This window comes from Oryza brachyantha, chromosome 6 (genome assembly GCF_000231095.2).
Source record: "Oryza brachyantha chromosome 6, ObraRS2, whole genome shotgun sequence".
Lineage (NCBI taxonomy): Eukaryota > Viridiplantae > Streptophyta > Magnoliopsida > Poales > Poaceae > Oryza > Oryza brachyantha.
Genome location: NC_023168.2, coordinates 13851972 through 13872423, shown reverse-complemented (window position 1 = coordinate 13872423; position 20452 = coordinate 13851972). Strand labels below are relative to the sequence as shown.

General features: G+C 48.5%; 2 protein-coding genes across 2 annotated transcripts; one reads left to right on the top strand and one right to left on the bottom strand.

Annotated features, from left to right (window-relative positions):
- The first annotated feature begins 306 nt into the window (after positions 1-306).
- On the top strand, positions 307-1382 carry LOC102704713. The gene has a single exon (XM_040524827.1). The coding sequence runs from the start codon at positions 370-372 to the stop codon at positions 976-978; it is 609 nt and encodes a 202-aa protein (XP_040380761.1). The 5' UTR covers positions 307-369; the 3' UTR covers positions 979-1382.
- A 727-nt stretch (positions 1383-2109) lies between these two features.
- On the bottom strand, positions 2110-9728 carry LOC102704430. The gene is made up of 2 exons (XM_006656967.3): positions 6705-9728; positions 2110-2604 (listed from the first exon to the last, which is right to left on the bottom strand). The coding sequence occupies exon 1, from the start codon at positions 9682-9684 to the stop codon at positions 6730-6732; it is 2955 nt and encodes a 984-aa protein (XP_006657030.2). The 5' UTR covers positions 9685-9728; the 3' UTR covers positions 2110-2604; positions 6705-6729.
- Between the last annotated feature and the right edge of the window lie 10724 nt (positions 9729-20452).

The following is a 20452-nucleotide window of genomic DNA, read 5'->3' as shown; positions in this document are numbered from 1 at the left end:
GGATAGAAAAATGAGCTAGGATTATCGTGTTGCATGAATCTCGAAACAATTATAGCCATTAAAAATCAATAATGTGCTAGATTTTTTTTATATATGTCTGATTAATAGGTGGCCTATACTAATTTAATGTTATAGGTGATGTATTTTTCTTTTTAACTTATGAAAAATAGAGAATTGTATCTTAGAATAAAACTAAAACACTTGCAATCTCAAATGGAGTAGCTAATTAACTAAACCAGCACCCGCTCGCGCGCACGCGTCCACCGCTATATATACCTCCCCACGTCTTTCCCGCCTTTCGCCACCACCACCACCAACTCGACTCGATCGATTCTTTGCACAGTTTCCGCCCATCTCGTATTGCACCACATGGATCGCCACGGATCGCAGGGCGGTGGCTGCGACGCCGTGCTGGAGTCCGGCGGCGCCGCGGGGCAGGCGGGGCCGGTGGTCGACGTCGACGGCGCGTTCCTGTTGCAGCTGCTGGAGGACACGCCAGCTGCGGCGGCGACGGGGCAGCAGCAGATGGGGCAAGAAGACGACGACGCCGACGACCGCCTGAGCCGCGTCATGCGGTCCCTAGAGGCCGAGATCGGCGGCGGGGCAGCAGGGGCCGCGCCGGCGGCGTCGGTGCCGGTGCCGGGGTCCTGCGGCGACGGCCACGGCCACGGCGCCGCAGGCCTGCCGGCGAGCAGCGGCGGCGACGGGCTGGAGCTGGATGACGTGCTGTCCGTGTCCGACTTCGACGGCAGCACCAGCCGGGGCTCGACCACGCTGCAGCCGTTCGAGTACTGGGCGCGGGCGGAGCTGCCGCCGGCGATAGGGGCGCACGACATGGGCGGCTGGTGCGTCGACGGCGACGGCCTCGCCGTGGCGGCGTACGAGTTCAGGGAGCCGTGCTATTACAACTACAGCTACAACGAGAGCTCGCACGTTGACCAGCCGTACAGCCCACTCTGGGAAATTGGGAACGAGTGAAAGATAAATTCAGGAAAAAAAAAAGAGGCAAGAAAAGAGAATCGATCATAAACTGAAAGAAGGCAAACAGATCTTCAGTTTCTATGCCTCCATTTTTTCTCTTTGATTATCTAAATATATTAACAACAATTAAGTTGATGAATGAACTGTGCGGTTAGTTTTGCTGCCTCACCAATAAAGTTCAGAGGGAAAGGAAAGGGAAGTCAACAGGATTAAGAGTCCTTTTCTGTTTGGCACTTCTATCTTGAAATTATTTTACTAGTAGATCAAGTCAGGGAATATATCTTGGATCTTGGCATGAAAGCAAAAGAAGGAAGAGAGAGAGACAGAAAGGTTAGCACATGAGAGTAATAGTGGAACCGTGGAATGCACAATTTTGTGGAAAAGGACCTCTTTTGTTCTAACTATTTTTGTGAAGTGGCAAGTTAAGTAAATAAGCAATCTCATTTAACTTGAGAACAAGGCAGAGTATTGTACAAGTAGAAGTAGACAGAGAATTGCACCCAAGTAGAAGTAAACCTCTAGATTGGGTTTTTCACTTTTTTCCTATACAATATTTGCTCGGAAATTTCTGCAACTCAGATGTACTTATTTTGGACAACCAAATGATGCTTACTGCTTGCCACCGATGAATAGACTGCCATCAACTTCAGATTCCAGAATTTTGCCTACTTTTTAATTGATGTGATTTATGGTTTAAACCTTAATGCTCTCCCTTTTGTAAGAGCACTAACTCCTCGGCGATCTGCAACCGCCGTGACGAATCCACCACGGACAAACCACAAACTAACCTGTCGTCTCAAAAAGAACCCAGAGAAAGTCACAAATGTGCTAGAGTGCTAGAGTGGTGAAGTTGTAGCTGCTATTAGTCCTTTATCCCTGTCAACTCTTGCCTCCATTTTTTAAGCAGGCAAATCAAAGTCAGACTGAATAAGCATAGTATTCCTTTAGATGAATTCAGAGCTCACTCTAAAATTTTTTATTTCTACTACATGTTGAAACCAAAAGGGAAACGGCATAACACAGCAACAGCCTTTTTCTGCTTATGAAGACTTCAGAAGAACACCCTCACTCCATCTCGGGAGGAAATAGCAGACACCAGAAGTCCAACAATCCAAATTGAAACACAGCTTTTCTACCATATCTCAACCGGTTTTCTCCAGTACACACATTGAACAGATGTCCAGTATTGTGTACACCAGCAACCTAATGCCATCCAAGGTCACAAAATAATCTTCGAAATCCATTTCCTCACTGTGCTATAACCCATGACAATGGAGGAGACACATTACGACTAAAGTACTGAACTATCACTGCAAACAGGGGATGAGAATGCACAATTTTGTTCTATCGAACAGGGGCCCAGCAAAGTGATTGCGTCAAAAGGGCATCTAAATTAAGCACTAACCATTTAGGCGTCCTTGTATAACAATACATCTAGTTTATACGTCGAATAATGCCATCTTTGCTACAATTTACCACCAGGTAGTTACATTGCTGATGCACAGGCTTGACATCAAAATACCCATAGAATTGGAGTGTGCATTTATGAAGGAGAGCTCATCAGGTGCACCAGGATACTGCCGTAGTGGGGACCCTGGTGGCCAGTAGGCATCATATCAGAACCTGCCACAGAGAGTTATTTTAGTTCCCGGAAAACATGACACAATGAACATACCAGACCAAATGTATGTAAGATTGAACAAGGATATTCATGGGTACTGCATATTTGCACATGGCGTGTAAATAGCACAAACCAAAAATGTTGAAACTCAGCCACAAAATGCCAGGACTGTGCACATTATCAGCACTCTAGTTGCATTGAGTTTTTTTAAACAATTCATAACAACAACAAAAATTTAAAAATGTTGAAACTCACAGCCAGAAAATGCCAGGGCTATGCACATTATAGCATAATCCTCGAAGTTCATAGGCAGCCTCTAATTGGCAGGTGTTGTTGCTAATGAATGCAGCATAACAGCATGTGATATATTTCAACTTGTTAAATCTTTAATGGTTTTCATGATTGAAGTTTCATGACTTATATTACATGTAAAGTCAGCATCTAACATCTGGTAAGTTATTTCCTTTCATTGAAGTACATCAAAGTTAATCATTGGAAAGTGGAACTATTATCCAAAGTTGACAAGCTTCCATTCTGGAAATTTTGGTTTGGTGGCATTGAAAGATCAGAACTTAAAACTATATACCATTGAAATATCAGGAGTTCAGCTATATACCATTGAAAGGTTTTGATACACTTCAATACAATGGAAAGGTTGCTCCGGTTATACTTTTTACCATTATGGTAGTCAGTCTGTCATGTTCCTGTATTATTTCTACTTTAGACCAATTTGCCCTATGAAATACCAAAAACACCCAGGTGTAATGGAGGCATGGACTACAGAGAGAACAACGCCAGTAAGAGACCTTTGACACCATGTCCCATAGAGCACAATTTGACCTTCAGTTTTTGCTTCATTCCTATGTTCTAACCACTTGCTAAATCTTTCCATATCCAACGATCTAGCTAGATTGAAGAACTCTTAGCTGGCCAAAATGTCCCGGCTAGTCCATGGCATCCAAAATGATGGCAACCCATTCTTCTGCACATCGCCTCCGCCCTCCAACTATAGCGCTGTATTTGCTTGCACAACTGCACAACACCACCCTCAAATGTGCAGGAGCTTTTTCCAGACAGAGCACTTGCTCCTCTACTGCTCAGGCTTGAACCCAGAAAGATGAGAGTGGAATGGTCCAACAAAATGGTTGGAAGGTTCAAGTTAATAGAACTTGTAAAACATTAACAGAGCAACCATTTGGTGGTATTAAGCATACCAGAACATCAATGGTATATAGCTACATCGATGACCTTTTGATGCTATAGAACATTTTTTCCCTTGACCATAAAAGTATGAGGAAGTCATGTATTTTGGACTTTCCAGCAGCAAATTACTACTACAAACTTGAGTGTCTTTTGGCAGTTAGTGAAATTGTTTGTGTGGGCGTGCGCCTTACGGCAAGACAACAATTTAGAATTTTCTTTAGAATAATATGAAAAAGATCAAAGGAATGTAACTAACTTACAGTCAATTTTGCACCTAAGAAAATTGCTTGAAAATATATTTCAGAACGCATGAAGTGAATATTTTCACATTAATTTTCTTTAAAAAAAGAAGTTACACTAGACATCAAAGCTCATTGCTCATCAGAAGGTAGGCTAGTTAAGCTACTCTATCCTGAACACATGAATGACAATCTCCTCTATCAAGAATAAAATTTCCATTTTCCAAAATTCGCTGTTTTCTTTTTCACATACATAACCCTACCGCATGAGGAGATAGGGACAATACCCTGCACACCCTCCCTAAACCACTGAACTCGATAGCGGTTGACAATTCCACTTTTTCTGTTTTCTTTCCCTCTTTTATATATTCAAATACTATCTTTGGAGCACTTATGGGTATCAAAGGTTGTGTGGATGCAAACTGACCCAATCAATAGTCAGTTCTGATTTGAAATACTCATCTGACTCCCAGCCTCATTGTTTTGGCAACATCATATAAGCATAACCCAAAGTTTGAATTTTAGAGCTTAATTTTGGAGTTGATTTTGGAGGTTTTTTCATCATAGTTTATTTTACAGCATTTGCTTTTAGAACGATAAGAACAAATATGCAAAGGTTTTACTCATAAATTATTTTTTAATTACTGATATGCCATTTCTCTTATTATAAGCAAAACGATGAGGCTGTCCTTAACTTTTGTAGGAAGATGGCTTAGTCCAAAAAACCATGAACAAGGAACGCTGGATGGATTAATGCAAATGGGTGTAAGCTTTACAAAACGTCCATCCAGACCACACTCAGAGACACAAAAGCTCAGGTAGCACCAGTCAACAAAGTGCGATGATGCTCTTGGTATATGCATGTACTTTGCATTAGTCAAGAAACCAAAAGAAAATTGCATCCTGTGTAACTCTAATGAGGCAATAACTAATATGAAACTGAGACTGGTTTTACCAAAGATTGATGAGGTGATGCTCAAAATCCATTATTTTCTTGTTTCCGAAAAAAGGACAAAAAGTCTATTTTCGACCCTTGAACTCGCTAGAGTCCATTTTTCACTTTGAACTATCAACCTAGTAGGGGCTAACCTTGGCATTCCAAGTAACCCAGCCTCCTCGGAGACCAGCACATCCTTAAAGATTTTCACCCTTGACTGTTAAAACAGGACATACTAATATCAAGTAGTATAACATAAAAACAAGCCATAAATAACTCACTGAAGGAATTAATAAGTTCGTTTCATTATTCATCCTAGAGAAAATTCCTTATTTTCCATCTAACAAATCGTTTTCCTTATTTTCCATTCAAAATTTGCTTTACATTGTATTTACTTGTACACCACTGGTTCAACTTTTCAACTACCTCCGTCCCAAAAAGACCTCAGTTTTAGTTCATCTCACCCAAACCAATACAAAGCTAAAAAGACTAGAATGTCCTTCACTTTAGCAAACATCAATGCATTTGTCCCCCACTTTAGAAATCCCAATGTATTTGTTCTCTACTTAGCAAACCTCAATGCAATGGTTGCTCCAAAAGATGAAGTCTTTGTGGGACAAATGAGTCCCCGCTCAAAGATGGAAGCCTTTTGGGGATGGGAGTACCCTTTTGTCCCATCCAAATCACCAGGACATGAGAGTGACACCCTTAGAGCTCAGAATTTTCTGAAAACAAAAACCTTTCCCCTAAGCCCACATGTTCAGTGCCCTTTACCCTACACTCAAGCCAGTCCACCGTGGCAGTGAACTGGAGCTCGCCAACTGGCGGTTCAAGGCAGTTGTGGCAGATTTGGAGGATGGGTATGATTAATGGCTCAAAGTCAAGAATGTAGTGAGCGAGGAAGTCAGCAGGCTCTTCTTTGTCGGTGCAGCAGCCTGTTCTACAGAAAAATCATGGGGTTAGTGGAAGAGTAGGAGACAGCATGCACAAGCATTGGCAGCTGCTCCAGTGGAGGATCCTGGAAACCCAGAGGGGCATCCAGCCATCCATGCAGCGGTTGAGAAAAGAAAAAGTAGATAGTTGAGGGACATCAGATGGATAAACAAGCTCATCCATCCAGCATGGAGCAGCTCAAATCAAATATCAAAAGCTGTTGAACACAGGAGCTGTTTAGTACAGCGCAAGGAATCCAGCTTAGGGAGCAGGTGTAGCAACAGGAATGTGTCCCCCACATTACCAGCAAAGTGGAGAGTGGAGAAGTTAGGTTGTTTAGTCTTTTTCGAACTCAGTTAAAAGTTTATTGGTATTAGATGGACAGCATGGCATTGAAGAATGTGAAAGACGTATAAGGAAATGGCCAGTATAGTGTTGATTGGAAATAAGGAATGTGCGACTTTGATGGCAAAGAAAGAATTTTCTCTTCCTCTTATTAGTTTTACTGTCTGTTTCAATACCACTAAAGAAATGTATCTCACAAAAATGCATGAAAGCTTCAAATAATAGCTTAATATCATACTGCACCAAATATCATGAAGTATGCATACTCTTAAATCTACAGTACGATGAAATTCTTCCCATCCATATCATGAACATGAGTTTCCTAAGAGTACCAACCAATACATTCATCCTAATACAACAAATTAGTTCATCTCCTTGGTCCTAACCAGCAAATTCATTTGTACCAAAATAAATCAAGATGTTGGTTTACATGATATCCACATACCTCTGAATGCCAGAAAAGCAAGAGCTCATTCTTCTGTAGGTTGGATTGTAACTTGCGCTTCTTCTGTAGCTGAAGTTGTAATGTTTGTTTCTTCTGTAGCTGTGGTTGTAATGTTCGCTTCTTCTGTAGCTAGGGTTGTAACGTTCGCTTCTTCTGTTGCTGGGGTTGTAACGTTCGCTTCTTCTGTAGCTGGGGTTGTAACCTTCGCTTCTTCTGTAGCTGGGGTTGTAACCTTCGCTTCTTCTATAGCTGGGGTTGTAATGTTCGCTTCCTCTGTAGCTGCGGTTGTAACTTCCCTTTCTTCTGTAGCTGAGGTTATAACATTCACTTCTTCTGTAGCTGGGGTTATAACACTCACTTCTTCTGTAGCTGCATTCATGTCTTCTGTAGCTGCGGTTATAACATTCGCTTCTTCTGTAGCTGGAGCTGTATCATTCGCTTCTTCCATAACTGGGGTTGTAACTTTTGCTTTTCTTTTTTCCCTGAGAAGAGTGAGCTCCCCAACCAGTTCTTCTGTTCTGCTCCGTAGATAATGGATAGATCGTGCCCAGCCATCAAACTTCGAAAACCACTCATGCTGGAAGTTTCCAATCATTTCATTTGCCATAGCAAGTTTCTGCTGCTCCTCCTCTAACCGCTTCTTCTCCAACTCCTTGACACTAAGAACAAGACCACCACCACCAGGAACATCACAATAACGAGGCTTGTCACAAGGGAATTTCTTCCTGTACTCATCAAAAGAGGCTCGGTTCTGTTTCAATGCCCTCCTGTAACCAGTGACCAATTGGGCCATCACATTCAGATCATGCTCAAAGCGTCTAATCTCTGCTTGCCACTTATTCTCTTGCTCAAATCTGGCCGAGTTCAACGATTGGATAATTTGTTCCTTCTCCTGTAGTAAGTTGGCCAAATATTGTTTCTCCACCAGAACATCTTGAAGTTCTCTCTCTTTCTGCTCATAGAACATGCTAGCCTTGCTCATCAAGTTTTGAAAGGGTTCTGCAAAATGTGCATTGAAGACTGCTGATCCAGGTGATATACTACTGTTGTTGCTGTTCCGCAACCTCTTATGTTGATTTCTCTGGTCAAACTGCTCATTTCCTGGCATATGGTCATTGTACTCCTCAATTTCTCCAATATGCCTCTTCCCATTATTCTCAAAGAAATATGAGCTCCCGGTCCCTAGGTCCAGTCCATTTTTATGAGCATCAGCCCCCATAGCCAAGAATTCTCCAGAGGACAGGTCAGGAGCATTCTCTGAAACATTGTATGTCGCAGGAATTGAGCTCATTGCCTGCAGGAGGTTTGTTGATGTCATCCCATGCAAAGATCCCATCTTTCCAGAGAATTCATCATCGTAGCTGACTTCATTCCTGATTTCAACATCACCTTTATTCAAATTCTCGAACTGAAGGTTTACAAAATCACTACCATGCCCCTTCTCATCCCCCATCGTCCAATTCATCTCTTCACTCCTATACTGCCCAAATGCGTCTTCCTCTGATTCCTCTGCCTCTTCATTGGCACTATCACCCTCACAAAGATTTTCCACGTTTGCATCCTCTTCCATATCTGTACTGTCATAATCATTGACAGAGCCAATCCCCAAGCTCAACCCTGTTGCATCCTTCTCTTCATCCCCATCTGCCTCCTCGTCATCATCCTCCGGCACTGCCACAAATTCCTCATGCGTCATCACTAACGTTTCTGTCAATGAACCTGCATCCTTATCTACTGTTGCCATTGCTGTGTCTCCATCTTCCTCTGCTGCCGCCTCTGCCGCATCCTCATCATTAGGAAGCATCACTTCATGCGTAACAGAAACTGCTCCCACAGACACAAACCCCATCTCCGATTCACCAAAGCTCTTGCCTTTCGCGTCCTCATCCGTAGCCTCTGATTCATCCAAGTCCATATGATTTGCATCCACATTTGCAGCATCCGTGTCATCCAATCCCTTGTTCAGCTCATCCTCAACTGCCAACTCCAATTCTTCCGCATTTTCCCCCCTTACGTTTGCATCGCCTGACTCCAGCTCCTCCAAGCTATTGCTCCCCAAATCTGCACCCCCTATCTCCAATTTGTCCAAGCAGTTGCTCCTCTCATCAGCATCCGCATCCCCTGACTCCAACTCCTCCATGCTCTTGCTCTTGGCGTCCGCATCATCGTCCGCTTCCTCCTCTTCCATGTCCGACACCTCCAAGACAGCCTCTCCCCTCTCTTCCTCCGTCTGCTCGAACAGCTCTGGCTTATGTGCCCGGATGAGCCTCTGCAAATACGCCCCGTAGTAGCACAGCCCATCGTCCCTCTTGGGCAAATCGTGCATCTCCTTCTCGACGAGGCCCCAGATCAGGCCCGCCCAGTCAACCCGATGCGCCGACCCGTCCTTCACCGCCTGCTCCGCGGCGACCACCTCCTGGGGCAGTATGCACATGTCGTCGCCCTGGAACAGCGGCAGGACGTAGGCCTGAAGTAGCTCCTGGGAGGCGGCGACGACCGCGGCGGGGTCCGCCTCGGGCTGCGGCGCCGTGGGGGCCGGCTTGCAGGGGAGGCAGAGCGCGTCGGCGAAGTGCTTCCGGGAGACGCCGACGCGGACGCCCCGGACGAAGCTGCGGCGCTGGGCGGGGTCGTGGTAGGCGACGAGGGGGGCGACGAGGTCGGGTCGGAGGGGCTCGGACGAGAGGGAGGGCCCCAGCCGCGCGAAGTCGAGGAGGCCGAGGGCACGGAGCGCCGCCTCCTCGGGGGACCCCTCCGCCGGCGCGAGCGGCGGCGCGGGCAGGGGCTGGAGGCGGAGGCGGGCGCGGAGGTGCGCCTGGCGCTGCTCCGCGGCGGCGCGCAGCTTCTCGGTGAGGGGCCTCTTGAGCTTGGCTTTCCGCGGCGGCATGTCCGGATCGGGCCTCGCTGCGTCTACGGCGGCGGCGGCGAAGGGTTCGAGCCGGGGTTGGGGAGGGAGGAAGGGATCGGCGGAGGAGTCGGGCATGGCGGGTGGGGGATTTTGGGGGACAGAACGGAACGCCGCTTTGGGTTTCCGTTCCGTTGCGTTGGGGTTCGGGCATTGATTGACGAGAGAATTAGCGAGATTTTAGAAGAGTTCACAGCGGTTTGGTGAAATTTTTAGCTTATCTTTCTCGAGGGTATTTGAACTTTTGAAAATTGAGGTATTTAATATTTTGCCATTTGAGTTGCCACTGTTACTATTTTTATATCGGTTTAATGCCACAAAATAATATAATATATGGTTTACGGAAAAAGAGAAAATAGAGTTTTCTCTTGGAAGTAATGTTTCAAACATTTATATTTTGTACTTTAAAATTGTGGGTTTAGAATGATAATGGGAGTATTGTACTTGTGCCGTTTCTTTCATTTTATTTCCTTTTGTGAGTAATGATGTATTTATAATATATATTTGAGTAAAATACATGGTCTATCTATAAACTTAAACCAGGGAACCATGCAGAGTCATGAACTTATAAAATAAATATTTAAGTCACTAACCTTGACAATGTATCACATAAGAACCAACATGTATATTGTCGCTCTGGCATTGACATGCATGTGCATACGATTTTGTATTTACAGCTGATAGGTCTAAATACAAATTCGTCATCATCTTGGATAATTATATGCTATGTACACTTTGAACCTCGGGTAATACATTAAAATATATATATATGGATTTTATAAAATTATGGACCTAAATGCCATCACTATTGCACAAACCCTTTTTGCAAAGAGCCAGAGTGATTTTCACATGCGGTTGCCCCAACCACATGTGTCAAATCGTCTGTGAAAATACAAATCTTTGCATGCGGCCAGGGCACCAACATGCGAAAATCTGATTTTTGCATGCGGGCGCTTAAGCCGACCACATGCAAAGAGAAAAATCGCGAACAAAAATAAAATTCCAAACATAAAAAACGAAAGTAGCGCCGTCGCCTGCTAGAGCTCATCGCAGCCGCCGCTTCCGCTTCCAGCATAGCCATCACCGTCGCCAGCCGCCCGACACCACCGCTGCCCCAGATCTGTCGCTGAGCACTGAGCTCCACCTTCGGGCGGCGGGTTGTCACACCCGGAGTTTTGTCCTAAGCCTAAAATCGTAAAAAAATTTCGTAAATAATAATTGGCTTAATTAACTCAGAAAAAATCCCTCTAAAAGAACTTAATTTAATTAAATTGAGGTTCGCAAATCAATTAACTGGATTTAAACTCAAATTGCAAAAGTATAAAATTTGCCAAACAAATTAATTTACAACTCGGCAAAAGTGGGGCTTTCCTTTTTCCCTCCTTTTTCCTTTCTTTTTGTCACACCCGGAGTTTCGTCCTAAGCCTAAATCGTAAAAAGAAATCCGTAAATAACAATTGGCTTAATTAACTCTGGAAAAATCCCTCTAAAAGGAATTAATTCAATTAAATCGAGGCTCGCAAATCGACTAACAGGATTTAAATTCAAATTGCAGAAGTATAAAATTTGGCCAAACAAATTAATTTAAAACTCGGCAAAAGTGGTGTTTTCCTTTTTCCCTCCTTTTTCCTTTCTTTTTTCCCTTCCTTCTCAAATTGGGCCGAAGTCCAATTTTCCTCCCTCCTTTTTCTTTTTCTTTTTCTTTTTCTTTTTCTTTTTCTCTTCCTTTTTCTTCCTTCCCGGGCCGGCCCAGCCGAGCCGGCCCATCTTCCCGCTCGGCCGGCCCAGCCGCGCCGGCCGCTTCCCTCCGCCCGCGCGCGCCCCCGCCTGGGCCACCGTTCGGCCTAGCTCCCGCTCCCACGCCCGCGCCGCGAGTCTGCGCCGCCTCCCTCCTCTCTCGCGCCACTGATAGGTGGGGCCCACCTGTCAGTGACCGTTTCGCCGCCTCTCCGCCAGCTCGCGCGCCCGCGCCGCGCCGCTCCGCGTCCGAGCCGAACTCCGCGCCGTCGCCGCAACCGCCGCCGCCGCAACGGCCGCCGCCGAGACCGCGTCGTCGCCTACTCGGTCTCCAACCTCCGCCCGCCCTAGCCGGTGCCGCCACCCTATAAATCCCGAGCCGCCGCGCGCCGTCGCTCACTTTCCGTCGTCGCTCGAGTCGCCGCCGCGCTACCGCCGTTCGCCGCCGCCGCGCAATCTCGCTACCAGTCGCCGGTCGTCGCCGCCTAGCCGCGTCATCGCCTCCGCCTCGGTGTTGCCAACCTCTCCCGGGCTCTCGTCGTCGCCGGTGGACGCCTCGCGCCCGCCGCAGCTCCTCCAACCTCTCCGCCACCGCGTCTCGCCCCCTCACCGTCACCCATCGATCTGCGCCGCCACCGCCGATCTCCCGCTCCCGCCCGCGTCATCACCTCCGCCTCGGTCTCGCCGACCCGTCCGCGCTCTCGCCGCCGCCGGTGAGAATCCCCATCCTCCTCCCCTCTCTCTCCCCCTTTCCGGCCGACCGCCGCCGAGTCGCGCGCCGTCGCCGGACGAGACCGAAGCTCGCCGCTCCCGCCGGCCGCCGTGGTCGTCGTCGCCTCCGCGTCGCCGACGTCTGGCCGCCGTTGCTTGCGCCCGCGCGTGCCGTGCCGTCGCCGTCGCCGCTGTTCTTCCATCGTCGCCGTGCATCGCCGCCTCGGCCGTCGTCGCCGTCACCGTCGCCGGACGCCGGTCGTCGTCGTCCCGGCGTCGCCGTCGCGTCGCCGTCACTGTCGCCGTGCGCCGCCGCCGCCGCGTCACCCGCAGCTCCCGCCGGCCGCCGCCGTCCGCCCGAGCCGCGCTCTGCTCCCCTCCTCTCTATTCCCTCTCGCTGACGAGTGGGCCCCACCCGTCAGTCACCCCGCGCCCCTCCTTCCTCTCTCCTCCCGTGGGACCCGCGTGTCAGTCTCTCCCTCTCCCCTTCTCTCACCGACAGGTGGTCCCCACCTGTCAGCCGTCAGCTTCCTCTCTCCTCGCTGACGTCAGCAGCCCCATTAATTGTGCAATAATTGATTTAGGACTTTTCTGTTTAGCTAAAAAACCAGAAAACTTCTAAAATTCATAAGTAATTCATCTAGTCTCCGTTTAGGTCCATTCAAATTTCATTAAATCCATAAAATTGTCAAGAATCCACTAAAAATAGTTTCTTTTGCTGTTTCAGTAGAGTTTGTGCCTGTTTTATTTATTTTTGTGCTTTGTCGCTTAGATTCGGACCCCGCCGAAGAGCCGGTTTACTTCGAGATCGTCACCGAAGTTCCCCAAGGGCCAGAGCAAGGCAAGTGACACTCATCCTTGAACATATTGAACCCATTATTGCAAATTCACCGCTTATTTATTTCAAATATGCATTGTTTTTATTAAAGTATTTACTTTATGCTATTTTCGGGTAAACCTTATTATTATGTCGTTGTTTATCCAACTTTATTTATTGCTGGACCAGGGGTAACTTGATTAGAGTCAGGCCTAGGCTAATGCTTAGCCATGCTTAGAACAAATAGCTCATGGGATCCCAGGTAATCATGCTTAGTTCTGTTTAGCTGAGATATTGATTCACTACCCGGTTCGGGTTAATGTCAACTAAAATATTGATAATGGTGGGCTGTGGGTGCATGGTTTTGAGAGTCGCACCCATGGCGATTAAGGACCGGTTCACGGGAAACCCTGGAAGTCATTAAGTGCTAACCACATGTCGAAATGGGTAAGGTGGGATTTGGAGCATGACTTCGAACTATTTGACGTACCCAGGCAAGGGTAGGCGTGATGGAGTATGGACGGGCAATCGTGGTGTAACGAAAGCTTCTCCTGCTTCCGGATCTACCAAGGCACAAGAGGGGACTGCCCGACTTGGTGTAAAGGAGGGGGTGAAACCTGAAGTGTGGTACGATTAAATAGGGAGGGTTGTGTAACGGGTCCTATCACGGTCTCCTTTCCGGTATGCCGTGGTGGTATGTCGGCGCACGTTCAAGTGTAGTGGAGTCGTGTCTTGTGGGTACAGTAGTACACCTCTGATCAGAGTATAAACTATTCGAATAGCCGTGCCCACGGTTACGGGCGAACTCCCAGCTTCACTGTGATTAGTGAACCTTTAATAACTTGAGTAATTGGTTATCTCTCGGGACTACTGCGACGTGGTGTAACGTTGAGTAGTGGTTGGGCCTGTTGCAACGTGGTGTAACGTTGGACAGTGTTGTGGTACTTTACAACTGCTTATTTTACTTATGCTTTACTGTTTTTAATTACCTTTATTCTTTAAGCTCTGTTATTTATTTAAACTGCTGCTTTATCGCAACTAACCCTAGCCTGTCCTTGTAAATCCCGTTGCATCATTTATTTTTCCCCTTGTCCGTGTTACTTGTTGAGTACGGTGGTTTGTACTCAGCCTTACTTAACTTTCCCAACCCAGAGCTAGAAGTCGAGTCCGATGGAGGTGCCTCTCAGGAGTGAGCTGTTCCGCCGTCGAAGTGTTGCCTGTGGACTGGAGCCGTACCCGCTGGAGCTAGTCTACCCCTTTGTTTTTCTTTCCGCTGCATTTCCACTAGAATAAGTGTAATTTTCAGTTGTTTGTAAGAACGATGGTTATGTAATCAACATTGTCTTTTTGTGTACCCTGGCTGGTCCTGGACAGGGATTTAATACACAATTAAGTTCAGAAATTCGTGTGAGGAATTTCTGGGCGTGACACTTTTCCCTTCCTTCTCAAATTGGGCCGAAGTCCAATTTTCCTCCCCTTCCTTTTCTTTTTCCTTTTTCTTTTTCCTCTCCTCCTTCCCGGGCCGACCCAGCCGAGCCGGCCCACCTCTCCCTCCAGGCCGGCCCAGCCGAGCCGGCCTCGCCCGCGCGCTCCTCCCCTCCCCCTGGGCCGCCGCTCAGCCCAGCGCGCCGCGCCCTCCGCCCGCGAAGTCCACGCCGCCTCCCTCCGCCTTTGCGCCGCTAACAGGCAGGGCCCACCTGTCAGCGACTGCGCTAGCGCCCTCGCCCGCGCCGCCGCGTCCGAGCCGGACACCGCGCCGCCGCCGAGTCCTCGCCGCGCCCAACTCGGTCTCCAACCGCCTCTCCGCCCTAGCCGGCCTCCCCGCGCTATAAATCCCCTCCTTGCCGTCGCGCTGCTGCTGTTTCCCCTCCGCCACCGAGCCACCGCTGTGCCCTGCCGTTCGCCGCCGACGTGCGGTCTCGCCCTCTGCCGCCCGTCGTCTCCGTCCAGCAGCGCCGTCGCCTCCGCCTCGACGTTGCCAACCCTCCTCCGGCTCCCGTCGCCGCCGGTGGGCACCCCGCGCCATTCGCCGCCCCTTCATCCTCTCCACCGCCGCGCCTCGTCGCCTCGCCGCCGTCTGCCGATCTCGTCACCGCACGTCGCAAGCCGCCGCTCGTCTGCGTCACCACCTCCGCCTCGCCCTCGCCGTCGCACCGCCGTCTCCGTCGTCGCCGGTGAGCGTTTCCCCTACTCCCTCTCCCTCTTTTTCCTCTCCGCGAGCCGTCGCCGGGGACGCCGTCGCCGCCGCGCGTCTGCGCGCCTTGGACGTCGCCGCCACCCCTCCGCTCACCGTCGCTCCTGCCTCGCTGTCACCGACGCAAACCCATCGTCGTCGGAGCACCGCCGCCCTCCTGTCGTGCCGTCAACGTCATCCTTCCCGAGCCGCTGCTTTCCTCCCTCTTCGACGTCGCGCTCCTAGCGTCGCCGCCGACCCCCGCGTCGCCGCCCGTCGGGTTGTCGCCGTTCGCCGATGTCCTCCGCCGGTTCGCGCCGCTCGTCACCGGACGCCGTCCTCCGCCGGTCGCCGTCCGTCGCTCCCGAGCGCTGCCGCCCCTCTCTCTCTCTCGGCCAAACTCCCGCCCCGCTCCTCTGTGCTAGGCCGCTGACGAGCGGGCCCCACTCGTCAGCCGACCGCTTCCCCCCCTTCCTCTCTCTCCTCTCCGGGCCCGCGTGTCAGTCCCTCTTTTCCCCTCCCCTCACCGACAGGTGGTCCCCACCTGTCAGCCGTCAGCCCCTCCTCTCTCCTCGCTGACGTCAGCAGCCCCATTAATTGCGCAATAATTGGTTTAGGACTTTTTCTGTTTAGTTAAAAACCCAGAAAACTTCTAAAATTCATAAGTAATTCATCTAGTCTCCGTTTAGGTCCATTCAAATTTCATTAAATTCATAAAATTGCCAAGAATCCATTAAAAATACTTTCTTTTGCTATTTCACTAGAGTTTGTGCCTGTTTTATTTATTTTTGTGCTTTGTCGCTTAGATTCGGACCCCGCCGAAGAGCCGATTTACTTCGAGATCGTCGCCGAAGTACCCCAGGGGCCAGAGCAAGGCAAGTGGCACTCATCTTTGATCATATTGAACCCATTATTGCAAAATTCCCGCTTTCTTTATTCAAATATGCATTGTTTTAATTAAAGTATTTACTGTATTTATTTTCTTCGGGTAATCCTTATTATTACGCCGTTGATTATCCAACTTTATTCATTGCTAGACCAGGGGTAACTTGATTTGAGTTAGGCTTAGGTTAATGCTTAGCCATGCTTAGAACAAGTAGCTCATGGGATCACCTTTAATCATGCTTAGTTCTGAATAGCGGTAATAATGATTCATTACCCAGTTCGGGTTAATGTCAACTAAAATATTGATAATGGTGGGCTGTGGGTGCATGGTTTTGAGAGTCGCACCCATGGTAATTAAGGACCGGTTCACGGGAAACCCTGGAAGTAATTAAGTGCTAACCACATGCCGAAATGGGTAAGGTGGGATTTGAAGCATGGCTTCGAACTATTTGACGTACCGAGGCAAGGGTAGGCGTGATGGAGTATGGACGGGCAATCGTGGTGTAACGAAAGCCTCTGCTGCTTCCGGATCTACCAAGGCACAAGAGGGGACTGCCCGACTTGGTGTAAAGGAGGGGGTGAAACCTGAAGTGCGGTGCGATTAAATGGGGAGGGTTATGTGACGGGTCCTATCACGGTCTCCTTTCCGGTATACCATGGTGGTATGTCGGCGCACGTTTAAGTGTAGTGGAGTCGTGTCTTGTGGGTACAGTAATACACCTCTGATCAGAGTATAATCTATTCGAATAGCTGTGCCCACGGTCACGGGCGAACTCCCAGCTTCACTATGATTAGTGAACCTTTAATAACTTGGGTAAACTGGTTTTCACTCGGGACTACTGCAACTTGGTGTAACGTTGAGTAGTGGTTGGGCCTGTTGCAACGTGGTGTAGCGTTGGACAGTGTTGTGGTATTTTACAACTGTTATTTACTTACCCTTTACTGTATTCGATTATCTTTATTCATTTTAATCTCTGTCATTTGTTTAACTGCTGCTTTATTGCAACTAACACTAGCCTGCTCTTGATGATCCCTATGCATCATGTATTACCCTCTTTTTCGTGTTACTTGTTGAGTACGGTGGTTTGTACTCAGCCTTGCTTAACTTTCCCCTCCAGAGCTGGAAGTCGAGTCCAATGGAGGTGTCTCTCAGGAGTGAGCAAGTCTACCGTCGAAGCTTTGCCTGTGGACTGGAGCCGTACCCGCTGGAGCTAGTCTACCTTTTCTTTCCGCTGCATTTCCGCTAGAATAAGTGTTATTTTTAGTTATTTCTAAGAACGATGGTTATGTAATCAACATTGTCTCTTTATGTACCCTGTCTGGTCCTGGACAGGGATTTAATACACAATTAAGTTCAGAAATTCGTGTGAGAAATTTCTGGACGTGACACGGGTCATATGTCTAGCGCGTCCAGGTGCAGCAGCACCTCAGTCACGCACAACTCCAGTAGCTCACCGAGCCCGGCGCCGATGACCTTGTTGGCCTCCATCCCCACCGCGAGGTCCGACACGCCCACGCCCATGCTCTCTCTACCTCTCGCCGCCTCCAGTCGCAACTTATCTCCGATCAAAAAGGTCGTGCCTTTGATTGGATTCGTGCGGAATCAATCATGCATGGTTCGATCAAATAAATAAAGTGCTTGCAACAAAAGCCTCATAAGAACCCCTTCGAGCTGCAGCTTTTGGACGGTGTGGTACAAGCACGAGCTCGATCCGGAGCTGCAGAAGGCGAGAGGAGGGGAATGTGGGGCTCCCATGGACGGCGCGGACGGATCCACCGTCGTCGTGGCCTTGCTCGTTGTCAGCGACAAGAGAGGAGAGGAGAGCATAGGAGAGGAGAGAAGGGGAGAGAAAGAGAGAGAGTGAGAGAGAGGAGATAAAGAGAAATAAATAGGTCGTTGAAAAATTTTGAAATGCTGAGGAGGGAAAGAGAGATGAGGACTAAAAAAAACTATGGGTATTTTTACATGCGGACATGTCACGCCTAGAAATTTACATCAATTTCTGAACAATAGCATGCATTAATCTCGGTCAAGGAATCAGCCCGAGTACACACTATGACAAATTAATACACAGTTCCATGACTTAAAAACAAATAAAACAATAATCTATCGAAATGCGGCGGAAAAAGATAAACAAGACTAGACCATCTAATCTCCAGCTTCAGCTGACGATGACGGCTCCACACCACAGGCATTCTTGACGGCGAACTGAACCTCACTTTAACCTTCGGAACAACCTCCTTCTGACATAGGCTCTGGCACTTGCTCTAGTGGGGAAAAAATTAAGTAAGGCTGAGTACAAACTACCGTACTCAACAAGTAACACCCAAGAGAGGAAGAATAATGAATGTAATAGGGTATCAAGAATAGGCTAAGGTTAAATTGCACAAGCGGCATTTATTTAGCAAAGCAGTAAATAGATTGAATAAGAAGTGAATAAAAAGTAAAGTAAAGTACTTGAAAATAACCAATCGATGTCCAACGTTACACCACGTTGTAACAGGCCCAGACCGTTGTCGAATGTTACACCACGTAGCGACAGGGTCAACCTTCTTCCCAACGTTACACCACATTGCTACCGACCCAAACCACTGCCAACGTTACACCACATTGACAGGGTCAAACCAGTTCCAAGTTCATCAAGTTATTAAAGGTTCAACTAATCCCAGTGAATCTGTCAGTTCGCCCCATAACCGCGGGCACGGCTATTCGAATAGTTTTACTCTGTAGGGGTGTACAACTTTACCCACAAGACACAGCTCCACTACATTTGAACGTGCGCCGGTGTATCACCACGATAACATGGAAAGGAAATTATGATAGGACCCATCACATAACCCTCCATATTCAATCGCACCGTACTTCAGGTTTCACCACCTCCTTTACACCAAGTCGGGCAGTCCTCTTGTGCCTTGGTGAACTTGGAAGCAGCATAGTCCATCGTTACACCATGACTCTCATCCATACTCTATCACGCCCACCCTTGCCTTGGTACGTCAAATAGTTCGAAGCCATACTTCAAATCCCACCTTACCTATTTCGGCATGTGGTTAGTACGTGTAAGACTTCCAAGATTTCTCGAGAATCGATCCTTAATTGCCATGGGCACGACTCTCAAAACCGTGCACCCACAGCCCACCATAAGCAATATTTTAGTTGTTATTAATCCACATCGGGAGATTAATCATGATCACAACCATTAAAGGTCTATCAAGGTCTAACAATAATTAAGTGATAATAGTTGAGCTAGTTAAACTAAGCATGGCTAAGCATTGTCTAAGCCTATTTCTAGTCAAATTAACCCTGGGATGACAATAATAATAAATGAGGAAATCAACGGATATAAATAAAGGTAATTGCCCAATAGGTTAATAAATAAAGTAAAATAAATTTGCATATAGCAATGCATGTTTGAATGTAAAGCGGGGAATTTTATAAACATGGGATCAATATGATCAAAGGAGGGTGCCACTTGCCTTGCTCTCACCCACGAGGAACGTTGGCGACGACTTCGAGGACGGTCAGCACTTCGATGGACGAAAAACCTACGACAAACAGAGCAAAACAAGTAAAACAGGCTATAAAACTACTGAAACAAAGAAAGAAACTATTTTTATTGGATTCTTGGCATTTTTCAGGATTTAATGAAATTTGAATGGACTAAAACGGAGACTAGATGAATTAGCTATGAATTTTAGAAGTTTTTTTGGATTTTAAACTAAACAAAAAAATCTTAAATTGATTTATTGCGCAATAATTGAGGCCTACTAACGTCAGCTAGGGAGGAGACCGGCGCCGATAGGTGGTCCCCACATGTCGGTGAGAGGGGGAGGCCGAGGGAGGCTAACGAGTGGGACCCGAAGAGAGAGGAGGGGAACGTGGAGGAGGGACTAGCTAGCGGGTGGGCCCCGCCGGTCAGTCGCAGCGAACAGGGGAAGGGAGAGGTCGTAGAGGAGATGAGGGAGGCTGATGACGCCCAGGCGGAGGAGAGGGCCAGCGGAGTGGCGGCGGCGACCGGCGACGGTGGCGATCGACGGCGCCACGACGGTGACAGTGGTGCAGCGACGGCGGCGACCGGTGGCACGGGTCCGGCGACGCAAGGGCACGGCCAAGAGGGGAGACGGCCGGCGGTGACGGCGATGGCGTGCAGCGAGCGCGGGCGGCGGCGGCTTGGCGACGGCGTCGCGAGGCTGACGGCAACGGCGGGGGTCGGCGGCGACGACGATCGACGCATATGGCCGACGGCAGTGTGCGGCCCGGCGGCGGCCGGCTCGGAGGGGAAAAGGAGTTGGGGGAGGGGGAGGTACTCACCGTCGACGGGAAGACGACGGCGAGGTCAGCGAGTGGGAGGCACACGAGGTGACGGGGCCGGCGCGGAAGACAGGCGGCGGCGAGGGAGATCGACGGCGAGGGCTCGAGCGGCGGTGTTCGGGTGGCGTGGGAAAAATGGCGACCGTGGGCGGCGGCGGGGTTTAAATAGAGGGGTAGGATTGCTGGCATTTGGAAAGGGGCACGGGGATGG